General features: G+C 41.0%; 1 protein-coding gene and 1 pseudogene across 9 annotated transcripts in view; both read left to right on the plus strand.

Moving 5' to 3' along the window:
- Window positions 1-9445, plus strand: part of PAN3 (poly(A) specific ribonuclease subunit PAN3) — a 161990-nt gene extending 152545 nt beyond the window's left edge. For 2 of the 8 annotated variants that reach the window (XM_079775195.1, XM_079775196.1), the window contains 2 exons: window positions 4359-4497; window positions 6481-9439. In XM_079775195.1, the coding sequence (XP_079631321.1) occupies window positions 4359-4497; window positions 6481-6621 (280 nt within the window). In that variant the 3' untranslated portion in view covers window positions 6622-9439. Of the gene's footprint in view, window positions 1-4358; window positions 4498-6480 lie in introns of all 8 variants that reach the window. The other 6 variants (XM_079775199.1, XM_079775198.1, XR_013813711.1 and 3 more) reach the window with 5 other exon arrangements.
- Window positions 9446-11552: 2107 nt separating this feature from the next.
- On the plus strand, window positions 11553-12788 carry LOC307102388 (phospholipid scramblase 3-like; annotated as a pseudogene). Its single transcript has one exon. The product of its transcript is annotated as a phospholipid scramblase 3-like (transcript).
- The last annotated feature ends 19 nt before the right edge of the window (window positions 12789-12807 follow it).

A 12807-nucleotide genomic window follows, 5' to 3' on the forward strand; every position in this document is an offset into this window, starting at 1 on the left:
CTTCAGGACCATTTGTGTTTTTAGATGACGAGTTCTCTTAACCAAGATAATGGCATGTCATTGTATTTTTTTGACTTCTTTATATAGTTATATCACAAGAAGTTTATTCTTAGATATTTTTTCTTATTGCTATTATAAATGGGAGTTTCCCCCCAATTTTGTCTTCTGGACTGCTTGTTACCAAATGTACATGAAAATAATAGATTTCTATAAATTTTATGCCCTATTGTCTTGCAGTTTTTCAGTAGATTCTCTTGGGTTTTCTGATATATGGTCATATATACAAATATTGTTAGTTATATTTCTTCCTTTTTAATTTCTATACTTTTAATTCCACTTGAGTGATTTGTATTAGCTAGTACCTCTAGTAGTACATAGCTGAGTAATAGCAATGATCATCTCATTCAGAATTTGAGGCATTGCTCCATAGTCTTTTTAACTTCTAGACAGATTTAAAGCCATTTTCTTTCCAAATCCTTCCCCTTCCCACCATGCTTTAGGGTCTTTTCTTTATCACTGATGTTCAGAAATTCATACTGATGTGCCTTGGTGTGAGTGTTTAATTAATTCTGCTAAATCAACACGTGAGCCCTTTTCATCTTGGAAACTTGTGTTCTTTCCTTCTAGGAAGTTGTAGTCATTGTTTCTTCTATAATTTCTTTTCTCTTTCTGGAATTCCCATTGTTCAGATGTTAGAATTTGCAACTGATTTTCTAATTTTCTCTTCTATTTACTGTATCATATATTTTTGTTATACTTTCTAGGCAATTATCTCAAGTTATTTTGTCTAAAATTAAATGTTTTTCCAGTTTTTCTTTCAGTTTTTACATTTCTGCAATCATATTTAATTTTCATGAACTTTTAGCACTCTGTTTCTCTCTTACAGCATCTAATTTTTGTTTCTCTAAGGCTGTCAATTAGAGATTTTTGGTTTTAAGTTTGTTCTGTTTCCTGCAATATCTCATAGGAAACAATTTGCTTTACTTTGTTTTATTCTCCAAAGCATTTTTGATGCTTGGCTGTCTATTTATACTAAAAATGAGGTTCTATCCCTGGCTGGTGTGTCTCAGTTAGTTAAGCATTGTCCCATGCACTGAGAGGTTGCTGGTTCAATTCTTGATGGGGGCACATGCCTGAGCTGTGGGCTCAATCCTCAGTAGGGAGCATATAAGAGGCAGCTGATCAGTGTTTCTCATTGATGTTTTTCTCTCTCCCTCTCTAAAATAATATAAGTAAGTAAGTAAGTAAGTAAATAAATAAATAAATAAATCCTCTACCTATATAAAAGACTAATATGCAAATTGTCCCCACGGGAGTTTGACTGAGAGACCGATCGCTCGCTATGGCATGTGCTGACTACCAGGGGGTGGTGTGGAACGAAGGGAGGCTCCGATCAGCCCTGATCGCTGGCTAGGCCTAGGTAACCTACCCGTGCACGAATTTCATGCACCAGGCCTCTAGTATACGATAAAAGCCTAATATGCTAAGTGTACGGTTGTCTGGTCGTCCATTCAACCAATCAAAGCATAATATGCTAATGATATGCTAAGGCCACTCAACCACTCACTATGATGTTCACTGACCACCAGGGGGCAGACAGTCGACCTGTGACTAGTTGCTATGATGTGCACTGACCACCAGGGGGCAGATGCTCCGACCGGTAGGTTAGCTTGCTGCTGGGGTCCAGCTGATTGGGACTGAGCGAGATGGGCAGGACATGCCCTGGAGCCCTCCTGCGGTCTCTCCCCGGCTGGCCAACCTCCCATGTCCCTCCCCTGCCCCAATTGTGCACCGGTGGGGTCCTTTGGCCTGGCCGGCACCCTCTCGCAATCTGGGCTGAAGGTTCCCCCCCTCCCCCTCCCCCCCCCCCCCCCCCCGAGTGCATGAATTTCATGTGCCGGGTCTCTAGTAAATAAATAAAATGAGGTCCTAAAAAACTAATGGGAAGCTCCTTGTGGAGGCAGAAATTGTGACAAAGCAGAATGTGTGATACTGTTAGGTATGACTTTTGTGTGTTTTTTTTTTTTTTTTTTTGGTAGGCTTCCAAATGTCCATATTTCTGTTGGGCAGTTCAGCATATCCAGAAGAGAATCTTCCAACCTCTCTGTAGTATAAACCCCATAGCCAAGGTTTGGGAAGGCAAGGAGGGGAAAGTGTTGGTTGAATTGTCTCACCCACCACTCCTCAGTTCCTGATTTCGTGCTTTGCCTGTTATACCGGAGGCTGGAGATGCTCTGTGCACCCTGTTTAGGAAGATGCCTGGTTGAGAGATGGGTTATCTGTTTGCTGTGTATGGAACCTTTTATTACTCTGTTGTTTCCAGCCTCAGTTCACACCAGGACCTTTAAGCAATACCTAATGATGTCAGCCCCTGAGCCTCACTGTTATGGCTGGCTTCTGTGATCTCCTCTTTTTGTGCTCCCTGTAGCATTAGGGTTCAGTTTTCAGTTCTGCTAAGTCATCCCACTTACCTGTCTGCTTTCTACCTTCCAAATTTCTGTGATTTGTGTGTGTGTGTGTGTGTGTGTGTGTCTGCGTATCTGCTATTGTTGCTCTTGATTCCTTGGTCCTTGTGTGTTTACAACCTTTTAAAGACATTTATTATAGATTTGGTGGGGGTTTGAAAGGAAACAGATAAATGGGTGTGATAAATGGGTGTGTTTAATCAATTGTAATTGTAAGTCCCTGGAATGATCTTTGTAAAGTACACATATAATTGTGTTTAGCCATGTAGTGCCCCCCCCCACTTGTTCTTAGAATGCAGACTAATGTTTTTCTTTTCCTTTTTTTTTTAGACTACTGTTTTAACATGACCTAAGGCTGCATAATCTGACCTCTCCTTATCTTTGCTTCAGATCTGCCTTTTTTGCTTTTAATTTTCTCCTCTCTTTTTTCTCTCACTCATTGTCCTAGTGTTTTCTTTCTCCTCCTTGTCCTTACTCTCTAACCCTCCCTTTGTACTCCTTTTTTTCCTCTCTAGTTTTTTCTCCTCCAACCCCACCCAGCCACACTGACCTTTCTTAGTTTCTTAAATGATCCTTTGCAAATATTGATGCCTTTGACTAAGGAGCATCCTTCCTCTGGGAAGAGCATCCACTGCTTCCTGTGGAAAGCTATCTTTATCTTACAGAAGAGTTCATGTTTCTGCTCTGTACTATGTCTCTTCTTCTGAATTGCATTATTTAAATATGCAGTTACACCTTTTTTGGGTTATTTGAATGTTTGTTTCCTTACTGGACCATAGTTCCAGAGGCTGCTGAAAACTAACTAGTAATCTGGTCAGATCTCTAGGACTTCACAACACACTATCTTTTTTAAAAAAATTTTATTGATTAAAGTATTACATATGTCTTCTTTTCCCCCACTGGCCTCTCCCTGGCCACTCCCACTCCCCCCACTCCAGCACATGCCCTCACCCCCCTAGTGTCTGTGTCCATTGGTTATGCTTATATGCATGCATACAAGTCCTTTGGTTAATCTCTAGCACCCCTCCCCCCACCTTCCCTCTGAGGTTTGACTGACTGTTCGACACTTCTGTCTCTGGATCTGTTTTTGTTCATCAGTTTATGTTGTTCATTATATTCCACAAATGAGTGAGATCATGTGATATTTACCTTTCTCTGACTGGCTTATTTTGCTTAGCATAATGCTCTCCAGGTGCATGCATGCTGTTGCAAATGATAGGAGTTCTTTCTTTTTTACAGCAGCGTAGTATTCCATTGTGTAGATGTACCACAGTTTTTTAATCCACTCATCTGCTGATGGGCACTTAGGCTGTTTCCAAATCTTAGCTATTGTAAATTGTGCTACTATGAACATTGGGCACAGCACACTTTCATATCATCACATGAGAGTAAGAAACCAAAATCTACCCCCTTTTTGTTTCCTAAACAGGTTGCTATTTTATGCTCACCAATAAAAACATACCTGACCATCTCTCTCTACTCTGTAATCTGAGGGTCGGGGGGGGGAGAGGGAAAGGATAATCTCTAACCTATTTCTAAAGATATCTAAAGACATTTCCTTCTTCCCCATTTTATCTAATGATAGGGGCTTAAATAAGGAAGTTATTCTAAAATAGGGATGTATATGGGGTGATTGCCCTTGAGAATTTGAAACATATTCATATACTTGCATGTTAAATGAAATTATTAAAAAAATAAACCTGGGCAATATGAGCATAAAAGATGAAAAAAAAATTTTTTAGCCTACCTATAACTTTTGGAGGTACATACCCCCACATAACACCTTTATTTATTGGAGAAAATAAAATAAAGTTAGTTTTGAGTCAGAAAAATAAACATATCGCCATGTGGCATATAGTATGAGTTACTGAGGTAAAATATTACCTTCTTCAGGTTTCAGAAGGATCCTACCTGGTCAGAGACCGGCGACCGTTATCTGTTGAAACTCTTTAGGGATCATCTTTTTCATCAGGTGACAGAAGCAGGTGCTCCTTGGATTGACCTCAGTCATATCATTTCTTGTCTTAACAAGGTAATTTGTATCTGGATTTTTAAGACAAATGCTGTCTACAGTTTGTAGAGTTGGATTTTCTACAAATGCTCAGAGACTTAAGAAATTAAGATGTGTTCTATAGTCTACAAGATATTCTATTACTAATTTTTAGAAGTCTTAATTTTTTAAAATTCTCACCTGAGGATATGTTTTTATTTTATTTTATTTTTTTAGTGAGAAAGGGTAAAGGAGAGAGAGAAACATTGATGTGGGAGAGAATCATCCATTGGTTGCTTCCTGTATGCACCCCAGGGATCAGACCTACAACCTAGGTATGTGCCCTAACTGGGAATCAAACCCGAGACCTTTCAGTGTATGGGATAATGCTCCAACCAACTGAGCCAATCCAGCTAGAGCTCTACTTAATTTTAAGAATAGGATTTTTAAACACCAAAATGTTCATTGTGGGTCTTTTTATTGTGGTACATTCACAAAATGACTGCCTTCCCAACCCCATTATACTGTATTTTATTTGTATGTTATTTTGTTATATCAAATAAAACGAGTGGGGAAATAGCAAAATAATTCTGTAGTTAAGTATTTTTAAAAAGTTGAATGAATCGTAATGTAAATATCTGTTTTTCGATGGTCTTAGGCTCTACAGCAGCGGTTCTCAACCTGTGGGTCGCGACCCACAGATTGAGAACCGCTAACAGGGTTGCCTAAGACCATCAGAAAACACAGATATTTACATTACGATTCATAACAGTAGCAAAATTACAGTTATGAAGTAGCAACGAAAATAATTTTATGGTTGGGGGTCACCACAACATGAGGAACTGTATTAAAGGGTCACGGCATTAGAAAGGTTGAGAACCACTGCCTTAAGGGGAAAATGTTTTTCTTGGGCAACGAGAGATGAATAATTCTATTAGATTTTAGAAGATAGTATCCATAGTATCAAAGTACCACAACTAAAACTATGTAGAACAGGTGTAAACACTGACAAGTAGATCTGATAGAATAAGGCAGAGATCATTGAAAATTTGAAGAAAGTTCTATTTCATTTCATAAAATAACTAGTGGTAAATAAAATCTATCCCAAATCTGAAAGTGTAACAATTTTCTAAATTTGGAAAAGAGAGTAATAAATTAAAAAGGAGGGATGGCCATATTGATGATATAAAAGTTAAAATTTAACATAGCTTTTTGTGTGGAAATAACTGAAGTTAACTGGTAACTTATTTCTAAGTTTGAGTCTTCAGAATTAGTTTTAGACATTTTTAATGAATTAATGAAAGAAAAGGAAAAATGGACATTAAAAACTAAAAAAAAAAGTGAAGACAAGATGAGTTTAAGGATTAGTATTTATACTTTATAGATACCTCATGAAAATACTACTGCTGAATCCTTATGGATCAGTGGGTAAAGACTATAAACTGGCATTCACATGGTGGAAATAACAAAAGTGAATGTATGAAAGCATTTGGTAATGTTAATAATGTAAATTAAAACAGCAAGGCACTCATTTGATACGGAGTTGCTACTAAATTGGCACAACTTGTAAGTCAATGGTGTCTGATATACTTTGGAAAGCAATTTGGCTGTATGTAATAGGCTATAAAATTACTCATACTTTCTGATTCAGTGTACTTTTAAGTCTCCTAAGGAAATAATTCTACAGAAGACAAAAATTAAGTAGATGAAAATGTTCATTGCACTGTAATTGTGATACAAAAAAGTTGGGAGATATTGAGGGAATCATTAAGTTATACTGTATAATACAAGCAGTTAGAAAAAAGCATGAAAGATAGGGAGAAATAGGGCAGCATTTGTGTGAAAAGCGTCTGAGCTAAAAGTGTGTACCTACTGATTGGTGGTATGAAGTATTTATGTATATCCAGAAGCAAATGTGACAAAAATTTGAAATGTTTATCATCTTTGCAAGTTGTCCTAAAGTAGATAAAGTAGATAATCTTCTGCATGGTATGAACTTCATATTTTTTAATGTATCTGTTTCAGTTAGATGCTGGTGTGCCAGAAAAAATAAGCCTCATTTCCAGAGATGAGAAGAGTGTACTTGTGGTGACTTACAGTGACTTAAAGCGCTGCTTTGAAAACACTTTTCAAGAACTGATTGCAGCTGCCAATGGCCAGTTGTAGTATTTGCTAACAGCACGCAGGACATGGCTGAGGAACTTAACCTATAGCGAATTGCACTACAGCTGAACTGTTTTCATCATCTCATTTCACATCTGGGAAACAAACAGAAGATGAGCAAAGCTGCTTGCATTTCAGTCAGGTACACTGTTACTTGAAAGGAAGAATGTTTCAATCATCTTAGAGCTGTGGCTGCCATTGGGGCCAAATCCGTGAAGAATTTATTTTAGATTAAGGAGCACCATTAGGCGACTGGTGTTCCAGCTTTGGTTTTTTCCACTTGTATATGCACTAATTTTAATTTTTTAAAGACTTTTTTCTGATCTTTGAACTTTTGCCACATTGTATACTTAAGGGACTCTATTTGCAAGGATATTTTTTTGGAAACAATGCTGGACAGCATTTTTGTCACTGAGGGTTGCAGAATTTGCTCTTTTGGGGTTGGGTTGCCCTGAATAATGTAATGGACCAGGTAAATAATTCCACAGTTCAATGTAGCGCTTAATTCTTGTAAGAGTATTGTATACAAGCTCTATATGCCACCCACTGTTGGTTCAAATTGAGATCTTAGTTTTGTTTTGTTTTTAAAGAACACACAAAGAGAAATATCAGTGAATTGTTAGATATGAATTCCCCTATTACTTGATCTAAATCCTTTCTGTAAAGATTGGATAAACAGTAACTGAAGGAGCACATAGAACTTTTTGCTCCAAATTCAACCAGAGCCTTTTGTAAAAATGGTGTTTCCTGCTAGTCAGACACATTTACATTTATGCAATCTTTTTTAAATAGAAAAAACATTAGGAAATTGTGTTAAAGGCCTGAAGTTCAGGAGTATATTGCTTTAGCTTCTTTCTAGTTTGCTTTTTTTTTGTATAAAGTTTTGTTCTTTAAACCACAGCTTTATTATGGTACTTTACACTGGATACAGACACAGAGACTCTTCAGAAGGTGAGCTAAACACAGCAGTGGTCTGGCATCAAGAGCTTCTGAAGTTTTATAGCCTGAATCTGGAGGGATAACAATCTGCTGTGCCTTTGCAGTCACTGCTTAGCCCAAAGTCATAGTGCTTTTAATAATAACTATGTGGGATATTCCTGAATAAGTCAATCTCAAAAGTTTGGAATTTTCCTCCTCTTACCTTTCTTAATATTTGGACATGCAGTTGTCGCCAAACTTGTGTATTCATGGAATTTCTAGTTAATGAAATACTTATACTTTGATACTGAAGACTGCCAAATACATAGGAATTTTCTTTCTTAAAAAACAGTAATGAAGACTGTATATCTCCTTTCCCAGCACTGAATGTTTTACTAGCACTGGGTGCTCACCATGCAACTATGAAGAAAATGTGGAAACTCAAAAGATCAGGAAAGACTTCCAAGCACTTGCAACCGATGTTGTGGTCTTCAATTTTAATGATTATACATATTTGTAGTTTTCAGAGAAGTTTTTAATATTTCTCTGTCCACTTTTTATAAGCTTTAAAATGATTTTCTCTGCCTTGAGATTTGCATCAAGGAAAAGCACCTCTCTTCACCTGAAAGCTTTGAAGACTAGAGACACGCTTCTCACATTGTAACGAGTGAGTCCACCTGTGGTAGCATCAGTTGCTAAAAAGAAAATCAATGATTGCATTTGATCTGGATGGATTTTAAAAACATAATGTTTAATATTCAAATGATAATTAACATTTGCCACCGTAATGTTCTTTTTATGTAAAAGGAACAGGAACTTGGAGACATTAACATGCAAAAGTCTTTTATCATAAGCTCATGTATTTGAGGAAGAGCAGCTGTCTTTTTATATGTTTTTTGACAAATCATATTGTAATTCTTTTGTACAAAAAAGAACTACTTGTATTCTAGAAGAAATATGAAATGCTTAATTTATAAGCAGGCTGGAGATTTTTTTCCAATATTGTTTTCTTTGAAAATGAAAGGGGATCATCTATTTTCGTTTTGGGGTCTGGCAACTTTTTGAAAATTTAATTTGTGGACCAATGTTTTGTGAAAGCTAAGGAAGGGCAGGGGTAAAATAGGGCTTGAATTTCTCATTCTGTATAGACCAGCAAACTCCCCTCTGCAAGGCAGGTTCAAATCACAAACCCGAGAATGTTTGTGTTATAAATGCTAGTTTGCTTCAGCCCCTAGTAACCTCAGGACTTGGTTTGAATATAAGACATAGACAGCTGATAAGTTTTCATGAATAAATATCATCAGCCTGAAAACAGTTGGTGTCAGGTAATACATATTTTTTTAAGCTTTGTTTTATATTTATTTTTCATTTAGTTTTTATTGGGAATGGTTTTCAATAGAACTCTTAGTTCTGCTTAGGTGTTTTTTGGGGGAGCCCTCTTTTCCATAGTGTAATTCCATTTAAGAGGTTGTCTAAAAGTTAGTCTTTTTAATTAATAGGAAGATTTTAATGTTTGAGAATAGTCAAATTAAGGATATAAACGTCCATACCTTCCTGTTATGATAGTTAAAAGCACAGAAAGGACAACCTTTGAAATCATGTAGCATTGGTCATTTCAAATTTTTGTACCTATTTTAAATTCTGTTAGTGTATTTACTTCATTGTAAATATTTTTGAGGGTACCTTTGTATTTTGCTTTTGACCTTGGTTCTGTGATTTGGATGTCAGCAACTTCCCTAAAAAGCACCAGTATGTTAAGTTCTAATGTCATGATCCCAATATGGGTTATTCATCTTTAATCCTGTTTTCAATCTCTTTGTGTACAGCAGTATTTTTAATAAAGAATTGCAGAAAGAAACTCGACTTTTTTGTTATTGTTACCAGTTTATTTGAAAAGATGATTGGGTGCTGGCTGGTTTGCTCAGTGGTTAGATCGTCAGCCCATGGACCAAAGGGTTGCAAGTTTGATCCCCGGTCAAAGGCGTATACCTAAGTTGCAGGTTCCCAAGCCCCTGTAGGGGCATGTGCAGAAGGCAACCATTCAGTGTGTTTCACATCGATGTTTCCCTCTCCCCCTCCTCCTTCCCTTTCATCTCTCTCTCCCTCTCTTCTACTCTTTCTAGAAATCAATGGAAAAAATATCCTTGTGTGAAGATTAAAAAAATAAAAAGATGAATTGCCGAATGATAGGAATTTAAAAGGCTCATGATTTCCTTTCTGTTTTGGAGGTATTTTGGTCTTTGGATGAAATGGTGGTAGATTTATTGACTTATCAAGGTTCTGTTAAATGTCTACTTGGATCTGTTCTAGGCACTAAAAATGCAAATATGAGTACTTGGTACTTACAAAGTGTATAGTTGTGCCCAAACATGTTTATATATTACATGGCTTACAGCAAAGTTTTGGAGAGAAGACCCACTTATGTGAAAGGATGGGAATGATATATAGCCAGTCTTGTCAGTCCTTAGCTAATTTACTGTATAGGTGAAGGATGTCTCTTCCCCCAAGTCCTTCAGTAGCACTGTCCTATGTAATAAAAGTGTAGTATGCAAATTGTCCCCTGGACTGGGAGTTGTCCGGGAGTTCGACCAGAAGGCAGGGCTGGCTGGAGGAAGGGAGGGAGTACCCGGGCAGCAGCCAGCAGCTGCTAAGGGACCCTACTGGTGCATGAGTTTCCTGCACTGGGCCTCTAGTTCAGAAGATAAGGGTAGATTAAAAAAACATGGTAAAATGTTAACATTCGTTGAATCTGGGTACGGAGTGTTGTGGGTTTTTGTGTGTGTGTGGGTTTTTTTGTACGTTTGAAATGAGTTGAAAAAATACTGTACAGAATAGAAAGTGATAAGGGACTTGAGGCACAGGTGAAGGGAAACTGGAGTAAAGAAAGGGATTAATTTCAGCTGAAGGAACTGTCAGTTGGCTTTAGGAATTAAGGGAGAGAATAAGTGTAGAAGGATCTTGAAAAAACCCATGGAATCATGTAAATTAAAATTGATCATTGTGGGTTCATGAAGAAGGGAGACTAGTCTGCTCAGAATTGAGGATGTGTTTAGGGATCTTTAAGGTTTAAATTTCTTAGGAGAAAACATTAAAAATGCTGTTAAAGTTAGGCTGATGTTACATCTGATACACTCTGACAAATGGAGATACTACAGCTTTATTGCTTTCATCTCCTGTGCCCGGAATGGTCAAAAACAGTAATCTCTTCCCTACCCCCCTTTAGCAAGTGCATGGTTAGGGACCCATCTGTAAAATCCTAATCTATAAAAAGCCAGGTGCCATCACAACCTAAATAAACGGACAGGCTAGGGAGCTGAGGGAGCGGGAGTTGATCAATCAGTGGCAGCGGTGACTGGCTGACTGGCGAGGGAGCGGCTGAAAGGCAGACCTCTTGGTCCTCCCACCCTCAAACTCCCCTCCCTAGACGCTCCACAAGGAAGAAAGGATACCGCCAGCAGCGCCAGGGCGACCAGCAGTGACTGCTCTCCCCGTGCCTCCTCCAGGTCACTCGAGCCCCCGCCGCCCGCCCTGCCCCAGATGACGTGTGATCACTGCACAGGGAAGTAATGTAGTAAAAAAAACCCCAAAAAAACCATGAGCAAGGGCCCACCTCCACGAACTCTCGGGAGCCTCTGAGCGCTGGGCACCCTGACTGTTTTAGGGGCTTCAGGTGAGCCGGGGGGATGCAGAGGGGTCAGGAAACCTCCCACAAGGCCGCGCCCTGGGTCTGATCGCCCTCGGAGAATGGGAGAACAAAGGGAGGGGGCGGTTCTGCAAACCCCAGAGGGAATCCAGGGTCCCAGGTGCCCTGCCCCGCCCGCTGACACTCGGTTTCTCCCTGAGTCAGAGGTGCTGCCAGAGAGACCCTGGGCAGGCGCCTGGCACAGCCGCCTCGCCGCGTTTGCCTGTTGGTCTTTGTGTCTGTCTCTGTCTGTCAGGCTGTCCCCGAGTTTGCCTCCACTTCTAGAACTAAGCTTCCGGTATAGTGACAACCCGCGAACCCTCATCCCTTTCCTATGGCAGGATACTTGCCCCCACAGGCTACACCCCTGCGCCCCCTCCTCCCTACCCTGTGACCTTTGGGTACCGGAGCCGGTGCAGCATCCTGGGCCCGGACCGGCGCCAGTGCCTGCCCATGTGCCTGCCCCTGCGACCAGCTTCGCTCTCTTCCCCTCACCCGGCCCCAGTGCCCTGGGGCCTGTTGCCCCCCTCTTGCCACTGCCTGGGGTGCCTTCTGGCCTTGAATTCTTGGTGCTGATTGATCAGATCCTGATTCACCAGAAAGCTGCGCGAGTGGAAACGCTCCTAGGCTGGGAGACAAGTAACAGATATGAAGTGCGCTTGGGCTGGACAGCCCTGGGTCAGGCCGCTGAAGTGAGCAACTGCTGTGCACGTCTGTGCTGTGGGGCTGTGGGGCCCGCCCGCCCTTTCACGTCCGTCTGGTGGACTCCGGGGACCGAGAGATGGAAGTACAGTGGCCACCAGGCACCACCATTGGCCATGTGCTGCAGACCTGGCCTCCCTTCCTCCCACGTTCTCCATTCAAGATGCCGATCGCCATAGGATCCTGCGAGTGGTGGGGCCCTGCCGGACCTGTGGCTGTGGCAGACACCAACTTTGAGGTGACGACTCCGGGTGAGTCCCGCAGCGTGGGCCGCATCAGCAAGCAGTGGTGGTGGTGTGTGTGTTGGGGTGGCGGGGGGTGTGCTGCTCCAAGAAGCTCTCCCGGATGCAGATGACTTTGGGCTTGCATTTCCCGTGGATCTGGACGTGAGAGTGAAGGCTGTAGTGCTGGGAGCCACATTCCTCATTGACTACATGTTCTTGGAGAAGCGAGGAGGCACTGGGCCCTCTGCCCTCACTAGTTAGACAGCATCTCAGGGTGAGGACCATCCCCTCAGCCAGAACTCAAGGTGGTCACTGGCCTGGCCTGGCCCCTCCTCAGAGGCAGCCCTTTCCTCCATGTGCACAGCAGAGAATAGACAGAGATGCCTAAGAGGCTGGGCCATGGTGCCCCATGCCTACCCTGCTCCCCTGGCCTCCTCCACTGTGGCTCCCACAGAAGGGTGTGTATGAGAGCCCTTCCCCAGCTACCTCTCACCTCTGTCTCCGCCAGCCCTCAGCACACAGGCATATCGGCTTTCAAACGTGCCTACTCACTTCCTCTCACCCCTTCCAGGGCCTCTGCTCTGGATGGGGCCTTTGGAATCCAGGGCTCTGGGCTTTTACAACAGAGCTGGGGTGGGAAAGGGTAAACAGCACTAAAGATGG

Source organism: Cnephaeus nilssonii (assembly GCF_951640355.1).
Source record: "Cnephaeus nilssonii genome assembly, chromosome: 6".
Lineage (NCBI taxonomy): Eukaryota > Metazoa > Chordata > Mammalia > Chiroptera > Vespertilionidae > Cnephaeus > Cnephaeus nilssonii.